Consider the following 22,174-nt stretch of genomic DNA (forward strand, 5'->3'; position numbering starts at 1 on the left):
CTTAAAAATACTTTTCTCTCCGAGAAACAATGACTGGCAGGCCCGCACTCGGCCCCAACAAATTCACTTTCCACTTATTTTCTTGTCTCTCCTCAAATCTGTGATACCCCTCCCCGCACACACTCTGAGCTAATACTCAGAACATTAGCTTCTTGTTTCTTATTTCACTGAGAAATTAGAAGTAATCAGCTGAGGACTCGCCATTCCCAAATCTCCCATTGCTGCCTGAATGCAGAACTGTACATTTTGTCTTCTCTCTTGTCCCCATTCCTAAGGCGACACCTCACCCCCACCAGACTGGTGCACTGGACCCCACCCCTTCTCGCCTTGCCGTCAATTCCCCGCAATGTAGAATTTAGTCCCCACACTGCACAGGCATGTTGTAATCTCCTTTTTTTAATGCAAAGAAAACAAAAAAGTAAACATACTTCCTTTGATCCTGTATTCTCTGCGACTACTTTGTCTTCTGTCAGCCACCCTTTTACAGCCAAACTCCTCGAAAGCAGCATCTGTCACATAGGCTCCACATCCCTACCTCCTATTCTCCCTTTGCGTCGTTCCAATCTGGAAGCATTTGCCTTCACTGCTTTACAGAGAGGGTCTCCATCTTGCAAAATCCACCGGCCAGTTTCCTTCTTAATCTGATTTTCTCTACGACATTTGACATTCCCTCCTTCTTAGTAGGATGCCTCTTCTCTTGGCTCTTGGTTCCTCCTACCTTGTTGGCTGTTCCTTCTCAATCTTCTTTGCTGACTCCATCTACTTTTATTGGTGCACCCCCTGTCCCCCATGATCCCCTTTTTTCTTCATTATCTACCCTTTCTGTCTAGCCAATCGCTACTGATCTCATGGTTATAAACATTACCTGTTTTCTGAGGATTGCCAAATATGTATCCTAGTTCCTATTTCTCCTTTCCATTGCACCCTTGTACATCCACCCCGCTCTTAAACATATCTCATTGAATATCTAAAAGGCAAATCCAATAGAATTTTGGTTTCTTACCTCTTCCCTCACCCCCAGATCCATTTTCCCACCCAGGATTCTCTATCTCAGTTATTGGCATTCTTGCCAATTGCTCAGGCCAAAAGAGTCATGATTGATTTTATCCCTCCCATCTATTTCTGATCCATCAACAAATCCCATTGGCTTGTTTCTGAAATGTATTTTGAACTCAACCACTTCTCCACATTTTTGTGTTCACTGTTCTAGCAATGTAATACAAGCCAGCAACTCCTGCCTGGACTCCTGCAGTAGCTTTCTAACTGGTTTCTCTGCTTTCACAGTTACCTCTCAAGCCTTCCCACCCCCAGTCTTAATCTCCATCACAGTAGGAGCCATCTTTTTAAAAATGCACATGAGGACATATCATCCAGTGAGTTTCTGTTAATGTTAGAATAGAATTCAAGTCTGCTTCCTCTGGTCGTGGTTTCAGAGTGTAGCGGTTAGCACATCTGCTTTACTCGCAGAAGGTCCTAGGTCCACACCCCAGTGGAGCCACAATCCATGGTCCACGGCCACGCCACCCTGAACAAGCCTGATGTCTGATCTCCGAAGCTAAGCAGGGTCAGGCCTGGTTAGCACTTGGATGGAAGACCACGTAGGAAGACCAAGTGCTGTAGGCATAAATAATAATTAAAAAAAAAAAGTCTGTTTACTCTTCCTAGATACTCTCCCCACATGGCTTCTTTACATTATAATCATTCATGTCTCTGCTAAAATATCACCACCTTAGAGAGGTTCTCCCACCCATCCTTTCACAAATAACTTCCCCACATCCGCCCCATCACTCTTTATCCACTTACCTTGCTTGAACTGCTTCATAGAACATGTTTTCAGAAATTATATTTTTAAATTTACTTGTTTATTTTCTTCCTGCTAAAACAGGAGCTCTTTAAAGGCAGGGATTTTTGTCTCTGTGTTCTACCTTTATCCCCAACATGTAAGGGCAGTGCTAGCACATAGCACAACAAAGAAATATTTTTGTAGTGAATGAATATGAGGGCCAACCCTGAAATGGCCACTGAGTGGTATTGGTCTTGAGTAGGTGCCTGGTTAGTTAAGAAAGGCTTTAGATCAAAAAGAACTTACCCCATTTGGAGCTGGAAAGGCAAGTAATGTTCATTCAATTTGGGCATTCCTTTCCGTGTGACTTAATGAAATGAATAGTTATTCAGTCTCCTATTCTTTGGTCCTTGTCATGTTTGGATTGTTTGCATTGCTGATTTAAATGAGCATTTCATACTTTTTGAGTTGCGGAGAGGGAGCTTCATCTTGATGAGACACTTATTTCTATTTTGTTTTATAGGCTAAATATAGCCCTAGTAGCTCAAGCATCCTGTCTGTGTGTATAGCCATCAGGGGGCACTGTTGAGCTGTTTAAGTTTATTGTGTCCATGACTGCATGTTTTCTAACTCTACCTTACTTTTAAAGAATCTGCAAGTTTTATAAAGTGTGAAAATTGAAGTTAAGATCTTATGAAAGGGTTACAAAAAGACCCTCAAAGAACCCTCATTTTTATAAAAGGGGGAAAAAAGAGAACCTTATATGTCAATGTGAAGAGGTACACCTGGCTGCCTGTGATTTATTTTAGTAAGACCGTGAAGTTTTGAATTTACCAGAAATGTCAGGCACAGCATTTGGGTCTGGAAAATGCAGTAGGCGATTTCTCAGAAGAAAAGCGAATGAATGTCCCTTGTAAGTGTCTTACGTTAAACCTTACTAATGGGAACAGGACGAACACAGGCGCTTTAAATATGTCGCTGACCTCAGAGGAGAGAGTAAGTTCTAGGAATGTTGAAGGACAGAGGCAAGTGTTGCAGCGAAAGTGGAGGAGGATGCTGGCGGGAGGGCGGGTGCGGTGGAAAGACTGTCGCCGGCTTCTGACTCACGGCCGCCGGGCTTCCTCAGGGAGAGCACTGACCCCAGCTCTTCAGAGTAGCCGCAGCACTTACACCTCCTCAGGTCGGGGTGAAAAACAAACTCCTGCCCTTGGTAGAGACCCAGAGAGTCAGAAGACCTTCATATGTTGGTTATGCCATTTTCAATGCACGTCAACGAAACTTGTAGGCCAAAGTATCTTCTCACAGGAAGAGAGAAAACCAGAGAGGAAAAAGTGGGGAGACAGAGAGAGAAAGCAAATACATGCATGAAAGTAAAGATCAACCGCTTGTGCTACACAACACGGTGATCATGTGAGGTTGAGCATTTATTATGCAACCAGGAATTCTGGAGGAGAAAGGGGTAGAAAAGATGTAAAGGAAATCATTCCTCCCCAAGTCTACAAAGGCTGGCAACTTAAATGGGAAACTTCCTGTCTCTACCTACATATGGAATGAGAAAAAGAGGATGTACCTTTTCAGATGTTCAGGAAAGCAACTGAAAACATAGGTGTGCCCCAAGTATTATCAGGCTGTCCCTTTAACAGAGGGGTCCAGTCGGGATAGCTCTCGATTCCCCCATAGGACTAAGGACCACCGCCCCGCCTCTGACATTTTCTCTTATCTCTCTTACTACGAGATGTCCTCAGGGAGGACCGTACAGGACTAAGTCTCTTGAGCTCTTCTGCCATAGGCTTCTCTTCCATGGTTGGCTACCCACAAACCATCCAAGGACAGCAAACTCCTGTATCCTCAGTGAGACCCCTATGTCCTCAGGCTGGTTCCAGGGTACCTCGCTATTCCTGCTTCTCCTCGGGGCTCCTGGGGGCAGAAGCTGCACCTGAGTCAGGAGAGGGACTGGCTTTAATCCCAGTTGTTTTCCTCTTTTTCCGGACCCCCCTAAAGTCTTTTGTGGACACAGATTCTTTGATGTTTAGAGACCTAATGTTAGGTCAGGCCAGGAAGGACGCACACACTCCCTTCCATATCTCCACCGGCCACCTATTCCTCTCATCTGTAGAAATCTCCTAACTACTTTCTAGCTTCAAATTGAACCCCAGCCCCCTCCCCGCAAGCAAATGGCAATATGGGCCTGAGTGTCTCCCAGCTCCTCTCACTGAAAGCATCCACATCCTGGCTTAAGCCCCGCTGAGACAGGATGATACACCACAGAAGAAAACAGGTTGGATGTGTAATTCTCTTGTGTTCATATTAGCTTCTACAAAATATGAGCAGGAAAGTTTATATCAGAAGAATATGTGTCTATGTGAAGAGGCCATTTAAGACGTGGCTTTGTTTCAGAAAAACTCTGAACTTTTGAATTTGACTGGAAATGTTAGGCAAGGGATTTGGACCTGGAAAAGGTAGCAGCTGATTTCCCAGAAGAAAAGTGAATGGAATTTCCCCTCTGAGTGTCTTACATTAAACTAAATCTTACTAATGGGACCAGGAATCCAGAACCAGGCTTTCTGTGTGCCGTGGGCGTGGGGGAGGGGCGCGCTGCAACTTAAAAATTTAATTCTGCGACTATTTGAATGGTGGGTGATGTCCAAAGATCGCGCTAAGTGAAGGGTATGCAAAAATGAAAGGAAGCTCGTCCTTTCTTTCTGGAAGGCCAAGGCTCATAACTTTATTGATAGGGGAGATGCAGCTAGCCTCATGACAGCCGATGACTTATGACGTAAGCTACCAGTCTTTCTATTTTCATCAATTTCGATTTATCGTGCTGTGAGTGGGTGGCGTGATTTCTCTGGGGAGGTGCCAAGAATTAGAAAAAGAATCATTATGTTGTCTTTTTCCTGTATTTTTATTGATGTGTGTTAATTCCTTGCATTTAGTTGAAGTTTATAGAATAAATTTGGGACTTTAGTTTTGGTGCAAATAAAATTTTCTTCTATTTTGGTTGTTTTTCATTTTGGTGGGTTTTAGAAGGAATTTTAACACATTTACATTCACATTACCTCCTTTATCTTATAGATTTTAATAGTGTGCCTACGTTAATGATATTAACCTTCTGTTACACTTATCACAACCCCCTAGGTTATTTACTCTTTAATTTTCTTTTCAATATTCTTTTTTGACATTTAGACATTTTAAATTTTCATGTAATCATTATATTGATTTTTTAATAATTTCTGCCTCTGGTCATGCCAAGAAGAGCCTTCCCCACACCAAAATCAGATTAATTTTTACTCTCTAATATTCTCTGATGTTTCTTAATAGTTTTGCTTTTCGAATTTAAAGTTAGATCGATTTGGAATTTGTTTGGACGTATGGTGTAAGGCTAAATTTACGTGGTCATATATTTTTTACCCCCGAATGAAAAGCCAGTTTCCCATCAGCTTTGGAAAGACTGTTCATGACACACACTATATTCTTGTATCTTAGTATTACAATTATTGTAGTTTTATAATTTATTTATAATACATTTAATAGTTTGCAGGACGAGTTCTCCTTCATTGCTTTTCTCCATACTCTTCAAAGTTTTCTCACATGGCAGCTCCCATATTTGCCTTTGTCAGTTGCTTTAATTAGAGAATGGGTGGTGTTGACACTGGTTGTGAGGTAGGGCGGGTGTCATTTCTGAGTCTCCCCTCATCTCACATACCCAGAGTGCAAGAACCACACTCTCCAGCCCAGACAGGACCCATTTCTTGCCTTGGGTCTGTTCGGTTTAAACCAGCCATGAGGCTGATGGGAAGGAGGGCAGCTCTGCCCAGGACAGCAGTTCTGGGGATGGGAAACAGCGCCTTGGGAAATATGGCTAGAAGTGAAGGTTCTTTAAATGTGGCTAGGAAACATCCTGATGACAGTTCAGGCTTTGCACTGAAGAGGTCAAGCAGACCGTTGAAAACATGAGGTGGGGAAGGCCTTAAGCAGGCTGAGCAGAAGATAGTCTGGAAGTCACATGCTGATCTAAGCCGCGGGATGGGGGTGGCACATGCAGAGCTGCAAGAGAAAGGGCAAAGTGACAGGAACAAGCAGCGGATGGATGGCTTCCTGCTCGTTCTGTGGTTCTGCCTTCTCCGACCTGAGTGAGCACTTTGTTCTGGTGTTACTTGAGGGTGGGGAGAAACCCAGTGGTTTTAGAAGGCTAGCCAAGAGATTAGAGGAACTGGATTAGAGGAATTATTAATCTCAGAGAAGAGCAAACAGAGGAATAATTTAAAAGACCCTGAGAAGGGTTCTCACACAGAAAAGGGTGAACAGTTAGTTCCCCCGCTGGGCTGCAAACAGGAAATGTGTGACAAAAACTACCTACTGTGACAACAAAACACCACAAATGCAAGGGCATTTCGATGGTAACAGGAAGGGCAGAGGGCAGAAATTCTCAAACTGGAAGGGACACATTCCCCCTGTTGCACATAGTAGGGGTTTTTCAAACTACACTGCCCTCTCCCCATCTCTGCTGCAGGAACCTAGGCCATCTTCCTCGGCCTGTCAGTTAGTGAATCTCTTTCTAGACACCTTGGAAACAGTGAAGACCCTGAACACCTGTGTGTGAGGCCTTGCTTATCAGCAAGGGATGTATCAGGTGATCTTCTAGGGTCCCTGGCAATCCCACAGGTTTAATATATAATCTGGGTAACCATAACTAGGTAACATTGGAAAACATTCTAGATTTACCACTGTTTAGCAAAAGCGTAAGGGACTCTCATCCTTTCTCTTGGTCTTAGATGCCTAGATTTCCTGTCAGTCTGCTCTGGGCCCTCATCTTTTCTCAGACACATTTATACTGTCCCCTGGGTAACCATGGACTCTCCTACTGATGACTGACTCCATTATCACCACCACAGTTTGCTTCCAACCTCTGTGATGCAGGACAGGGCAAATTCTCCTGAGTGTGTGGTGGGGGTGACAGGATCTCAAGCTCTGCACAAGGGGGTGGGGGTGGGGGGTTGAGAGAGAGAGAGGGAGAGAGAGAGAGAGAGAGAGAGAGAAGGAGAGAATGAGTTAGTTAGTTCTTGGCTGAATGCATAAAAAAATTCAAACACATGCCAGAGTTAGAGTCAAAAGGAAGGTTTATCAGAGAAGGAGTGATGCTCCATAGACAGGGCGTGGCCTCCTCTCCGAGGCAGAGAGTGAGAGAGCCTAGGAGAGACTGAGAGGGACAGACAGAAACTGAGACAGTGACAGTCAGAGGGCCTGAGTAAAAGACACCGAGAGGGACCCCAAGTGTTCAGGGAATTCAGTTTGTATATCATTCTTTAGTTCCCGTGAGTTACAGTTTAAATACTTCGTTTACCCATTTCCTACGATGATATGGATGATATGGACGGACAGTGAGAAAGGATATGGCATATGCAGCGTGAAAGGCCTGCTGGCAATTTCCCAGCCTGTGATCCATGGGTTCCCCATATTTTTAGCCATAGGGAATGAACGATTCTATTTTAACGACTGTTTTCCTGTTTTTCCTTCGCGGGATGGGGAAATGGGTTGTTAGCAATCCCAGCAGAAATCTTCCTTTGTTCTGCAGCTTTCCTCGTGGTCTGGCGGCAGGGCTCATCGGCACGTCGCAGTCTCTGAATGTAGCCTGATTTAACACTGTAGCCCTCTTGCCTCCTCCCCACATTATCTGGACCTGCATTTCTAACTGCCTGCTGCACAATTCCACAAGCACTTTGACCTTCACAGGTCTGGAAGTGAGCACTTCTGAACCGCCACCCCCCCGCCCCGCCCCACCACACAATACACACACCTCGATGAAGGACGTCACCACTGACCCAGCTGTCAAAACCCAAGCCCGAGTTCCTTCCCCTTCCTTATCTTCCACCACATTTTGTTCCATCTCCCCCGTGAGTGTCTCTTCCATCTCCATTCTCAGTTCCTGTCACCTGCTTCGGACCTCAGGCACTTCTTACCTAGATTTCAGGTGGCCTGTACTTGTACTATGTTCCAGTTCATCCTCCAATGAGCTGTACTTCTAAAATATACATCTGAAAAATATTTAAATGACTTTTCCTTATTTCCAGGACCTCAGATCTGACCTCTACCCAAACTTCTCACCGTCTGGGCTACCTCTACCCAGTTGGGACTCAGCCTTTCAGCCATACTGAACTACCTGTGGTTCTGTCTGTGGCCACGCCCTGTCTCACCTCCGGCTTCTGCATATTACCTGTTTCTGTCATTTGATAGGCTCACCATCCTGCCCTCGGCCAGGGTTTCTCCCTCTGCACTCCCACAACTTCCTATAACGTTATCATAGTTCTCAACACCACACGTTTACAAAACTGCCTCCACTTACAGACTTTGAATTCCTGGAAAGCAGAAACCATGACGTCTGTGGCTGTTTCTCCCAGCCTCACACGGAGCCTGGAGCATCGAGGTGGCTGATAAATGCGTGCCGAATGGCCATGTAGAAATAACATATTTAATAGAGCTTTACACACTATCTAGGAAGATCTAAATTTTTATTTATTATAATTTGGATTGAGAATTTCTACCCCAAAGCTATTTTCTAATTGGGTGACTGTCTGGTTTGGCCTTCTAGCCCTTGATTTCATGGTGGCAGAGTTCAGGGCCAGGGTTAGGGACATTCATACTTTACGTTCTTCCTTGCTTCCTCCATCCTTCCCTCCTATAAATCTCATCTACTTGATAGCACTGTTGAGAATATTAAATAAGATAAGACATACAGGGCACATCTAGTGCATTTGGTTTGTGCTCAATATACCCAGGCTGTGTTACCCGCCACGGCATTAAAACTTTCCTTTTGATGGCCCCATGAATTCCACTTTTTCATGCTTCTACTTGTTCTAATCATACCCTTTTTATCTCTTTTCCATGCGTTTTCAGAGCCTCCCCTTCCAGAAGTAGACTTTTTCACAGTGCGTGGAGGGCCTTTACCACCCCTGAAACTGAGGACGGCCAAGGAGGAAAATGGACCTATCAGGTTAGTAGGAGCCCCTTTATCATGGTTGCCCAATGATCCTCACGGAATGTCTTGGAAACTGGGGGTGGCTGCACTTGAATGGCTGGGGCAATGTGGTCAGGGCCCCTCTTTTTTGGTTCCTTGGCCACAGACTGGGCCTTTAATTCCAGCCAGCACCCTCCCAAACAAGTAGAGAGACTTCTAAAGGACCAGCGACAAGCACTTGGGCAGCTTAGCTTAAGAAATTCCTTTGGTCACTGGATGAGCATCGATTGGGTGTCCGTGACATGTCAGGCATTATCCTTTGCACTCACATCTCCATATATATGTTAGCGATGATGGATCAGTGGCATTGTTCCATTTATCAAAAACAGAATATGTTTTCCTTGACTTAAGGATGATCTTTGGGTGTGTGTAGTGGGTTCTGAAGGGGTCATTGGATAATTCTTTTAATTCATTCATGTATCGCATTATGAACAAGACCTTGAATAGTTATCAAATGCTCCTGGGATTCCACATAATAGTAGGGTGGAATTTACTTATCTCAGTTGGAGGACTGCATTATGTTCGATGAAGCATTTTAGTTTTAATGGTCATGGTAGGATTAGGAGAGCAGAATTGTTTCTCTTTTTAAAGAGGAAGGTAGAGATTCTCCTGGAGAGATGAGCAACTTGCTCATCTTGCTAACAGAACCTTGCCACCATTGATCTCAACTACATGGCATGGCCTTATGCCTCTCTTGACCTGTCAATCTAATGACCCTTCAATATAATCAAGATAAAAATAAATGTTAGATATCATAAAAAAAAAGAACATCTGGAAATATTATCTGTGTGTGCATTTATAATGAAACTTAGGTTTTTTTCTGTCTTTCCATTAGTTCAAGTTCAGTAAGCTGAACTTAAAGGTCTTTCCAGGAATGGAAATTGCCTAAATTGTTATGTTTCTTGATTCCTGACAAATGACTAGAAGGCATTGTAATTCTGTTGCTATAAAGAAAACAAGTTGTGATATCACTGCCTCAGAGAATTTGCAAGAGCAAATGTGACATTTGGACCAAATAATTATGTAAGGCAAAAAGAAGAGCCAAATGACAGCCTATCCTTGTGGCTTGTGTAGGCCAGTGCCTCCAAAACAGGAAGTGGAGATCTGTGAGTCATTCAAGGGAGGGTGGTGGTAAGGACGAGGGGAGGAGTCCTTTTCCAACAGTGATGTTCCAAACAGCTACAACTGCTTCTCTGACGTCATCCAAATTAATTACCAGCAGGCAAGTGGGGTGATTTCCTCAGCCTGACTGCTGTAGCTAGTTTGAGCTGGGTGTAGCAGCTTTGCCAGTGTATGACAGGCATGAACCTGCTTTGTGCATTGCTGCAGGGCAGTGACTTGGGGCACATGGTGGAGCAGGGGCTCTCGGACCAAGGCTTTCTTCCTTAGCTTGGTGATCTTGGGTGGACTCTCTCAATGGCAGTGCCTCCCACCCTTGCCAGATTACAGGAATCACCTGGGCTGTTTTATCAGCAAGACAAACTCTCAGACTCAACTGCTGGGGATTTCAATTCAGTAGGTCTGGGTCGGGGGCTAGAAATATGTATAATTATCAAGCAATTTAGGTGATTATGATCATGCTAACCCGGGATACTGCTTTCTGTCACGTGAATGGTGCCTCTAGGGGGAAATGTACAGAACTAAATAGTTCAGGTGAGCCTTGAACTTGAACTCAAACACCACCACCCACATAGAAAGACAAGAAGGATTTGGAAATGTGCTTATGGACAGGATTAAGCTGCTGCAACATTTACTGACTTGCGGCCATGATTCGTGGAGATATGTTAAAGTTCCCAGGGAAGTTTGTTGCTACAAGTGTTCCCTTGTAGGCAATTGGTGCTTAGTAAATGTTTATTGGCGGCAGCAATGATAGCTCATTGCCCTGCAGGCTTTACTTTCTCCCTTTTGCAGAAAGCCCTTTGCTCATAGTGAACACAGACTTTGTGGAAATCAGGGCACTAGGACACCGAAGATGTTTGGGATGGAGACTTTCCAAATCCTACACGTACTTGGCGGGGGTGGGGAGGGCTCCCTTTTTGTAACCTAGTGACTTAATGGGAAGCAGGAGATGGGGCATTAGGTTTGTGGAACAGGAAGTGTATATTTACTGGTAAAATAGAATTACATGGCCTAATGAGTTTTGGAAATCACCCTAATCATATTTGGTGCTGGTGAATGTTTGTCCTCTTTACTGAAATTTTAATTCAAGTAACATTAGTGGGGGTCAGTCACAGCCAAAGGCCTGTGTAAGGGTTTACAAAGATACAAGAGTTAATCATTCAAATCCTTGCTATCGAGCCTGAAAGAGAAAGCAGATGTTCACACACTTACTACACCAAAGGCAGGAGATATGCACTGAGTAGATGGTAATTAAAAGGAAGACATGGTTTGTTCTCAGTGAAATTTTATTCTTAGACTTCCTTTCATTGACAGGTTTCTATCTGGGATAAATAATAACAAAACTCATGACAAAATGACAGCTGATTGCTGATGTGTTTCTATGTCCACAGTTAGGAAACAGTTTCACACTGTACATTTGACATTTTGCCTTTCCGGCTATTTCAGGATATTGCCAGACTAGATTAACTCATGGTAACTTTGGACTCCTTGCTTTTCAGTGATTTTACATGAACTTTGGTATCAGTTCATAAACTGCAGGGATCACATGAGTTCCATGTGAGGTTACCGTGTGATTTCCTGGAGCCTTTTTGCAGACTTAGTTTCTTAACTCTTGCAGGCAGGCAGCCTCCACGTGACTGCTAAACCCTTTCCACAGCTGGGCTTTATTTGCCCACATGAAAATCACTGATTAGATTGACTTAATGACATGTGTGCCCAGGGAAGTGATGAATGCAACAATTTCTCCCAGATAAAGAGGATGTCCTCGGCATCCGCCGACTGCCAGAACATGAAGAGACCCCTCCGCCAGTGTCATCTGGCTTTAACGCTGTAGGTTAAAACTGGAGTCGCTTTACTGTTGGAACTGTCAGACTAAATCTCACACGCGTGAGGACGTTTTTTTTTTTTTTTTTTTTTTTTGTCCAGAGTTGTATCTCCAGTGCCTAAGAAGGTGCTTATGTCATAGCAAATGCTCAATAAATATGTATAAATGAATGAACGAATCCCTTAAGCAAGAGTCTGATGGACATTTTCTCTTTCCTTCCAGTTCATACCAGGTTTTAGTGGTTCCCCTGGCCCTCCAAAGCACATTTTCTTGTGATTCTGAAGGGACTACCTCATTCTTCAGCAACACTTCTGACGCTGATGGATATGTGACTGCAGAACTTCTGGCTAAAGATGTTCCAGATGATGGCATGGAGATAACTGTTGGCGATAGGCTGTATTATGGGAAATACTATAATGCACCCTTGAAAACAGGGAACGATTATTGCATTATATTACGAATCACAAGTGAATGGAATAAGGTATATTTCTATGAAAGCTCTTATGAACTATTTTCTTCTTCACGTGAAATTTGAATGTTTGAATATTTGTTTCTAAATATTTGAGACGAACAGTGCATATGATAATTATAAGAATGTGCTGAATACTTGCCTTTAGAAAAAAACAGGCAGGCGAAACCTTTATGGAGGTTGATAGTCTGGACTTCCTGGGGGACCTGGTTAGAGCTGCATTAGGACGGACCTGGTTTGGGTTCCCCCTCTTAAGTTTCACAAGTGTCCTCGTTCTATTGCACTGCTGAAGCCTGAGTTGGAGAGGAACTTCTCCGTCACTTCCATGTACCCCTGCCGGGCTGCTGCCTTCCCTCGTTCTCCCGGAAGCAGGAGGCAAAGGCAGATTAAGCTCAGCACCGCCCTGTTTCCTGCTTCCATCACTTCCTTAGCTGTTGCATAGGCTCTACTTTCCTCTCCCCTGTCCTTAGAAAGGCTATGTTCTTCCATGGGACTTAGAACTGAATATTCACCACATAAAATGTAAACATAATGAACTGGACAAGGAGAATAGCAAGAGCTGGATCAGTCAGTCAGGGATGGAAGATCTTCTGGAAGAACCATTGTGATGGTTGTCCCAGGCGGACTCTGTGAGTTGGGTGTGTTAATTCATATGGGTTGGTAATTGAAACTGGAAAAGTTATATTAATATTCATAGAAACATCTCTCGACTGATGACTTTGAGCCATTCTGAGAAAAAGGTTGGACACATATTTAAAACCGAGACACTCTCTTAAATGTTGTATAAGACACGAGTCTAACGTGCCATTATCATGTTTGATATAAAACCAATGGGTACTTTTACTAATATGTCCAGTAGCAAAGAGGTCTGGTAGTGTTTCATGACAGTAATGTAGGAATTAATAATTGGAAGGATAAAACCCAGAATGTATTGCCTTGAACTTGTTCAAAAAGTATTTATGGCTTAAACAAGGCCTTCTTGCAGGAAAATTACCTGGAGATCCTGGTTTGGCATTTCTAGCCATAGACACAGCACTGGCTGAACAAAATGAGTACAATTTAGAGATCGGTCAGGGAGCTGCTGTCCCAGATTGAGACTTTGGTCTGGAAGAGTATATTAGTCAGATTGGGCTGCTGTTACAAAATACCATAGATTGGGTAGTTTAAACAAGAAATATTTATTTTTCACAGTTCTAGAGATAGGGAAGTCTGAGATTAAGGTGCAGGAGAATTTGGGGGCCCTCCTCCTGGCATGCGGACAGCAGCCTCCTTGCTGCATCCTCACATGGTGGAGAGTGAGCCAGCTCCGAGCTCCGGTCAGATTTCCTCATCTCTGTGTGGGTGACAATCCCATCACAGAGGCCCCACCCTCATGACCTCATCTAAACCTAATTACTTCCAAAAGACCCGACCTTCAAATACCATCACGTTTGCAGTCAGAGCTTCAGCATATGAATTTTGGGGGGACATAAACCTTCAGTCCATAACATAGGGAATGAAGTGGGAGATCGGGGTAAGAATTCTAATTTATAAGAAACTTTCCCGTGATGTCATTGTTACCCATTTTTCCTACAACTGAGCAGAACATATGCTCATTCTCTGGGATGCTAAAGGAGACGAAGCGGCTTTGAAAAAAATAATTATATTTGGACTTCCATATTTGAATTGCAATTACTTCCCCCGTGGGTTTCAAATATATTAGTGTTACAGTCATGTTAAAGTCAGTAATGATTTATTTATTTATATTTCTTTTCTAAACAGCTTTTATTGAGATACAGTTTATATGCCACATATTTGACTCATTTTAAGTGGGCAATTCTGTGGTTTGTAGAGTGTTTACAACATCGTGCAACCATTACCGTCATCTAATTCCAGAATATTATAGTAGTGATTTATTTTTAATTGCAGTAAAATACACATAACAAAATTTATCATCTTAACAATTTTTCAAGTGTACAATTTAGTAGTATCAAATATGTTTACATTGTCATGCAGCAAATCTCCAGAACTCTCTTCGTCTTGCAAAACTGAAATTCTTTAGCCATTAAATAGCAACTCTCCAATCCTCCCTTCCCATGACCCCTGGCAATTGCCTTTCTATTTTATATCTCTATGAATTTGACCACTCTAGGTACCTCATATAAGTGAAACCATACAGTATTTGTCTTTTTTCGATGGTCATATTTCACTTAGCATAACATCCTCAAGGATTATCCGTAACATGTGTCAGATTTTCCTTCCTTTTGAAGGCTGAATGATATTCCATTGTACCTATGTACCACAATTTGTTTTTCCATTCATCTGTGAGCGGACAGTCGGGTTGCTTCCATCTCTTCACTATTGTGAATAATGCTCTTCCGAATATGGTGTACAGATCTGCCTTTAAGTTCCTGCTTTCAACTTTTCGGAGTATATACCCAGAAATGGAATTATTGGATCATAGAGTAATTCTATTTCTAATTTTTTAAGGAGCTGCCATACTATTTTCTATAGCAGCTGTACCATTTTACATTCTCACCAATAGTGCTCAAGGCTTTCATTTTCTCCACATTCTTTCCAGCACTTGCTTTTTTCTGTTTTGATGATGGCCGTCCTAGCAGATGTGAGGTGGTAGCTCATTGTGGTTTGGTTTGTGTTTCCCTAATGATTAGTGATGTTGAGCATCTTTTCATATGCTTTTGACAGTTTGTGTATCCTCTTTGAAGAAATGTTTATTCAAGTCCTTTGCCCATTTTTAAATTGAATTATTTATTTTTTTTGAGTTTTAGGAGTTCTTTAGATAGCCTGGCTATTAATCCCTTATGAGACAGACGATTCACAAATATTTTGCTTCCATTCTATAGGTTGGCTTTTTACTCTGTTGATAGTGTCCTTTGGTGCACAGAAATTCTAAATTATACTGAAGTCCAATTTATCTATTTTTTTTTCTTTTGTTGCCTGTGCCTTTGGTGTCACATCCAAGAAATCAGTGCCAAATCCATTTTTATGAAGCTTTTCCTCTGTATTTTCTTCTGAGAGTTTTAGGTCTTATATTTAGTTTCGATTCATTTAATTTTTGTATTTGGTGTTAGGTAGGGGTCTCACTTCATTTCTTTTTTTTTTTTTGGCATGGATATTTAGTTTTCTCAGCACCATTTGTTGAAAAGATTTTCTTTCCCCATTGAATGGCCTTGGCACCTCTGTCAAAAATCATTTGACCATACATGGAAAAGTTTATTTCTGGGCTCTCTATTCTATTCCATAGGTCTGTATGTCTGCCTTTATTCCAGGACCACACTGTCTCGATTAATAGCTTTGTGAGTAAAATTTGAAATCAGGGCGTGTGAGTTTTCCAATTCCCCCATTTTGTTTTTCTACTATGTATCTGTCCCAATAAATAGCATCACTATGCTCCCAATTGGTAAGAGAGAAATCTAGGGATAATTTTTATCTTCTTTTTCTTATCTTCTTGTCTAGTCTACCATCAAATTGTATCAATTCTCTCACCTTAATGTTGTTTAAAATCATCCTTTCTTCTCTTTCGTTAGCACTGTTAAGCCTCTGACATCTCTTGTCTGAATGTCAATTTTTGAACTCATTTTCCTATCTCTTATTCTGCCAATTTCCTTCCTCCATATTATTGCCGAAATGAATTTTATAAAATACATATCTCATCAAAGCACTTCATTTTAATGATCTCCCCTCTTCACCTGGCCCTGCCAATTTCTCTCCTTTAATACACTCAGTTCCCTAGTAACTGCCTTGCTATTTGAGGTCTTTTTTTTTTTTTTCTTCTCCAATGCCTTGAAATATGTCCTCCCTTGATTACTCTTGCATATTATCTTTCCTTAGATAGACTTGATGCCTTTAGCATCAGGCAAAATTTAGTCACATTCAAAACCTTATGCCCATTTTAAGCTTTTTCCCAGAATTTTTCAGTGGAAATATATTATTTTCAGGTTTTAACAAAATAAAAACCAGAATGCCCAAGGATGTCACTTGAAAGACTCTCCACTGAAGTTGGAGGGATCTTTCTCAAACTGCTGCTATTTAGTTTCTTTTAGGGAACATTTTGCTGAATTTTATCACAGACAGTAATCTCCGCATTCCTAACAGACAAATATGCATAAATAACAGTGAGGGAGAACAGGAGAAGGAATTTCATTCCAATGAGTTTCCGAGTCTCTTCTCTCGTTGATGAGCTTTCATACATGTTCCTTTTGCTTTCTCCCTTGTTCTTGGGTAGATTTCGGGTAACTGAGGTTGCTAGGTAAGTATCATCTAGAATAGGTGAAACATTATTATACACTGGGACTTCACATAGCCTTGCCTGTCACATGAATCACAACTTTTTCCTGAACCTGAATGTGACCTCAGAACTTTCTTAACATTGTTCTCTAGGCAGTCAATGCCAGTTGCTCAGAGGTCATAAGGGAATGAAACTTATTGCCATTCCTATTGTTTACCCACAGTGTGTGGTTTCTAAGACCTATAGAAAGTTGTAGAAGTGATCCCTGGGGTCACTCATGTCCCTGCTACTCAAGGCAGTCCCTTGAACACTTGGTGATCATATGGCTAAGTTGTAATATATTAGAACTAGATGAGACTTCAAAGATCTTGTAGTCCAAGCTGAGAGATAAAACCCTGAAACTTGGAGGGCTAAAATGTGCTATTTAAACTGACACCAGGTGCCATCTAGTTAAAGGTGTTGCTGCATTTTCCTTCGTAGGTGAGAAGATGCTCCTGTGCAGTTTGGGTGCAGGTGAAAGGTAAGACCATTTTCTGCCTAAGAATGCTGTCCTTATCTCCATGTCCAATCTGCAGCATCAAGTGTACGTTAATGAGATTTCTTCTGAAATTGTCACGAGTGACAGAAGCTCATCTCATTAAGCAAATACCCACAGCTGAAAAGGATGGGGGAAGGGAGCTTATGGCATCCCAACAAGAGCAGCATTCCATGAGTGGGACTCTCTCTTTCTATCCTTGTCTCATCTCTGCTCCATTTCTAAGTGTGAGTTGGCCTCATTTTCTTCGACTGTCAGCCATGTGGTGGGGAGGGCTGGGCACCAGCTGTCCCAGCTTAGCAACGTCAGTGGGAACAGAAAGTTTTTCAACTCAGAGAAAGAATCTTTTCTCCTAGGCTATGTGACTGTTCATCGGATGAATCACTGTTAATAGGAGACAGTGTATTATGATCAGCTTACCTTGGGTTTTCGGCTTACTCATATGGCTGGTTGGGGGAAGATAACCCCACCTGGGTTGCATTGAGAGGGGGGCATGATCCCCATCAGGGACAAAGGCACAGAAAAACATGTTGGCAGACCAACAGAAAGATATACAAAAGTCTACTGCTTTCAACCATTTGACTGCTTTGTATGTGCACAGACATACACATACACTATTAGGAAAGACACCCTCTATTAAGAAAGTGAAATTGTCCTCCATACAACCAAAAATGGAACCCTCATGGAAGATGACTCAAAGGTAGACCTGTTACTGCCTTCAGCTCTAAGACCACGATTCCTGGGCATGGTTTGTTCTTCTTGATCAAATCCAGATGTTTTTTTCTCATGGTCTGTTTAGCCATCCATGACTAAAAGCCATTCTCAAACCACAATGTATAATGTGAAAAGAAAAACAAAAGTACTTTTGTTTAGAAAAGAGGGAAAGATAAACTACTGCGCAGTGGTCAGGGGGCCATAACAATGACCACATCCTGCTGGACAGTTAAAGCAAGCATCCCCGGTCCTGGCAGCTGAATGTGTCACTTGATCAGTCAGTTGGGCTGCCTCAGTCTTTTCTTGGGTCACCTAACAGGAAAGTACCCTTGTCCATTTCCTTAAAGCCGTACCTAAGAGACGCAGTGGGCAGGGGCTCTGTTGAGTGCTGTACAGTTTAAACCTGCTTCCCACATGCAGTTATCCAGGGGAATTGCCTTAGAGATTGAGCAATGACAGGTCCTTGATCGCCAGCTGGGATTTCCCTGGCAGTACATTTCTTTAAACCAACAGGCAGCTAGCCAGTGGATTTGATTCCCAGGAATTCCATTAGTTTGCAGCCAATACCAGAAATCTTGTCAAGTTTATGACTTTTGAATCTGGACCTTTTCTTTGTGATTCGTGAGTTCTAGCAACATCTTGAGGAATCCTGCCCTTAGCCCACAGTATCAGTTTAACCCTTTACATCCTGTTGCTTACTCCGGAGCAGCATAAAACAATAGGCTGGGGTGGTGAGGAAGAGCTGATATAACCTTGCTCCCAGGAGGATTCCAGTGGATGGCACTTTACAATGGGGTGATTGTTATCCTGTCAGTAGAGGGTACTTAACAGGAAATGTTTGGGAGGGACCTGGGGAATTAAACTTCCTTCATTAGTCTGCTTGTGCCCTAATCTTACTTTCCATCTTTTTATTTCCACTCACACCAACTTCAACAAGCATAGAGGGCTTGATTTTTCACTTGGGCAAGATGTAATACCTGATGGTCAGCCGTCTTGGATTATGGTTTGTCCGGCAGTGAGCTCCCCCACAATCTCCAGCATTATTGCTTTATCGAGATATGACTGGCATTGTATAAGTTTAAGGTATACAACATAATGCTTTGATATACCTATGTATTGAGAAATAATTACCACAGTAAGGTTAGTAATACCTCCATCATCTCACATAATTAATATATATATGTATTTTTTGTGTGTGAGAACATTTGAGATCTACTCTCCTAGCAACTTTTCAGTTTATAATACAGTAATGTTACCGTTTCTTGCCTTAGAGCCCCAGGACTTAGATCAATATCTCCCCATTTCCCCTACCCACCCCCCCCACCAGCCGCTGGCAACTATCATTCTATTCTCTATTTAGATTAGTTCAGTTTTTTTAGATTTCACATGTAAGTGAGATCATACAGTTTTTGTCTTTCTTTGACTTGTTTCACTTAACAAAGATGTGTGCTATGACATTTCTGCGAGCAGGTAGGCTAAGCTCCCTTTATAGGAGTTTGATGAAGTCCACAAGAAACACCACACATTCCAACATTTGGAGATTTTCCTGCCAGTTCATTCCCTACAGCTCTAAGGGTGAGAATGGAATTCTCACAGGGAAAAGAGGCGCTTTTATCAGAAGAATGGAGATATGCAAGTATACCAGACAGGCCCAGAAGCAATAACCTCTGGAATCTACTGCTTTCAGTAACTGTTTGGGATGGTTGGCAAACACTCAGACTGGATAGAAGAAATGGCCAAAGGCCCAGCTGCATTCTACTGTGATTAAGTTAAAAAGGAAGGATTTTGCTTTGGAAATATCTAAGAGACTTTTGGCAGTGCCTTTTTCCCCCTCTCAAATTAAGAACCAACATTGAAAGAGACCTTGAACCTTTGAATTCAAACTACTAGAGAGCTCTGAGGATAGTAGAAAACTCACGGTTACGTTGAGAGCCGAAGGTAATTCTAGCACATGTTTACTTATGTACATAATTTACATAGATAAATGTAAATTTGTCTGTGCTGTGCACTAACCTCTGGCAGTCTCCTTTTGTAAAAAGGAGAGATTGTTCCAGTTGGCTCATGCCTTTGCCCAATCATAAATGACGCTATTTGCCTTTTGCACATTGCCCCTAAAAGAGCTTTGTGGTAGTTACAAGGGAACCAGCAGTTGGTGGGATGGGAAATGCCGAGGCCTGGGCTTCCTTGCCCGAGTTCTGCTGCTAATCGGCCTAATGTCTTTGAAATTATATTTAACTTGGCTGATTCTCAACAGCCTCTTTCTGAGATCTCCGCGATGACTTCCAGCCACAAAGTACAATGAGTCCGTGATTTCTTGAGTCACAAAGTGAGGTCACTTGATATATGCGAGATGACAAACTGTGATCAGGGAACATTCCTCAGTCATAGGCAGAAACCTCTGAGTCATTCGTGACCACTCCTCTTTCTCTTTCAGCCCACATTTTGCACCTCAGGCACGCCTCTCTCATTTTCATTTGCATGTTTATTTCTTGAGCATAGGTCTCTTTATCTGTAGCATGGTCGACTGGCAAAGCCTCCTAGCTCATCTCCCATTACAAGTGTTCAGGGTTTCCGTCTCCACTCCGGCCTGCACTCCACCGACTGACTCATACTTCTGAACTGCAGTGCTGATTTTAGTATTTCCCCTGACAGTTCTTCCATGGTTCGCCATTACTTTTTAGTCTGTTTTTTAAGGCCTCAGTCTGACACCAGTTCAGCCTTCTAATCGCACCCCTCATTCTTCTCCATGCAAAGTGCTGTGCCCGCTCTTTGCTGGATATGGCCCTTGCCTTCTCTCCTTAACATATTCGCTTATACAATTAAATGCTTGCTTCCACCTGGACTGCCCTGTAACCTCCCAGTGATCTCTGCTTATTACAATCCCACCTGTTCTTCAAGATTACAGTTAAGTGCTGTCTCTACCCTGAAGCTTTAAAAATTTCCTCAGTGGATCTCTCTCTCTCGCTCTCACTCTCGCTCTCTCTCGCTCTCCCTCTCCCTCTCTCTCTTCCTCCCTCCCTCCCTTGTCTTTAGCCATTCTGCCATATTTTAGAGCAACTGGTGTACTTGCCTTTTCTTACTAAGATTTCATACCCTTAACAGAGAGGATTTGAGGAGCTGGAGCAGTGTCCGGCACATATTAGGTGCTTAATCGGAATTTATGGAATTGGGTTGAATGATTATTAGGGAACCAGAAGTATAATTTGAGGAAAAACAAAGCATAGTAGAGTAGATTCAATACTTAGCAAATTAAAAGAGCCAGAGATGATTTATATCAAGATATAAGTCTAGTGTATACATATATGTGGATGTATGCTATGCATACACACGCTCATTTTCAACCTTCATAATTTGATAGGTGGAGTTCTAAGATGGCCTCACAAATTCCTTGCCCCCAACATACATGCACCCTCTCTTAGTAATTAATTCACAGGCTATTCTAGGCATTGCTGTGAATGGATTTGAAGATGTAAGTAAGGTCCCAAATAGGGAGATTAACTACATGGACCTGCCCTAATCCAATGGGCCCTTTTAATCTGAGTTTAGACATCAGAGACAGAGAAAACTGGAGGTTCAAAGGGAGAGATGGATTTAACATAAGGGTTTCTCCTGCTTGTTTTGAAGACAAGGTGTACCACATGACAGAAATGTGGGTGGCCTGTAGGAGCTCAGCAGCCCCTGGCAGACAGCCAGTAAAATGTGGAGGCCTCAGTCCTACAACTGCAAGGAACTGAATTTAGCTCATGACATGAATGAGCTAGGATACAAATTCTTTCCCAGAGCCTCCACAGGAAAATGTAGCCCACCTCAATTTCAGCCTTGTAAGACCCTGAGCAGAGCAACGGTCACAATGTGCCTGAACTTCCGACCCACAGAACTGTGAGCTAATAAATGGGTGCTAGCTGCTAAGTTTATGGTAATTTGTTAAACTGCACTAGAAAATAAATCCAATAATATTACTGATTCATCAGACTTTATCTCTAAATTAGCTTTCTCCTTTGATTTCTTTTGCCACCTTCTACTCTGCAGGGAATTCAAGTGAAGAAACAGTAGAATAGCCGAGAGAAATTTCACACACTAAGTGGAAGTCACAGTGCTAATTATCTGTAGCTTTTAGAGAACAGAATCGTTGCTTTCCGGAAATGGTGCTGCTCATGTAAATTCACGCAAAAATGTCCACAGCCAGAGGAAGTCTTCAAGCTGTCACAAAGTCTTAGAGTAGAAATGGAGCCTTTCTAGCGCGCTCTTCAGTATCTGTGATGTTGCCACTCATGACGGGATGGAGATAAGCCCAAGGATGTTCTTTCACTCTGCCTGAGCACTGTACATCTTCAGGGAGCCACCCCGAAGAACATGGTAGAACCAGCCTAATGAATTTACTTTTTCCAAGAATGAGTCACTGAGAATCTGGGATAAAACATGATTCACTCGCCTGAGTTTCTAAAAGAGTATTCTACAAGTGATTCAGAAAAAAAAAAATAAGCGTGAT

At 42.4% G+C, this 22,174-nt stretch overlaps 1 protein-coding gene across 4 annotated transcripts in view; it reads left to right on the forward strand.

Moving 5' to 3' along the window:
- SUSD1 (sushi domain containing 1) overlaps window positions 1-22,174 on the forward strand; it is a 109,561-nt gene that overhangs the window by 78,367 nt on the left and 9,020 nt on the right. For all 4 annotated transcript variants that reach the window (XM_016126351.2, XM_016126352.2, XM_036239047.1 and 1 more), the window contains 3 exons: window positions 8,675-8,771; window positions 11,962-12,220; window positions 16,917-16,956. In XM_016126351.2, the coding sequence (XP_015981837.2) occupies window positions 8,675-8,771; window positions 11,962-12,220; window positions 16,917-16,956 (396 nt within the window). The remainder of the gene's footprint in view (window positions 1-8,674; window positions 8,772-11,961; window positions 12,221-16,916; window positions 16,957-22,174) is intronic.

The sequence above is a fragment of the Rousettus aegyptiacus genome, unplaced genomic scaffold, assembly GCF_014176215.1.
Source record: "Rousettus aegyptiacus isolate mRouAeg1 unplaced genomic scaffold, mRouAeg1.p scaffold_m13_p_3, whole genome shotgun sequence".
NCBI classification, from domain to species: Eukaryota; Metazoa; Chordata; class Mammalia; order Chiroptera; family Pteropodidae; genus Rousettus; species Rousettus aegyptiacus.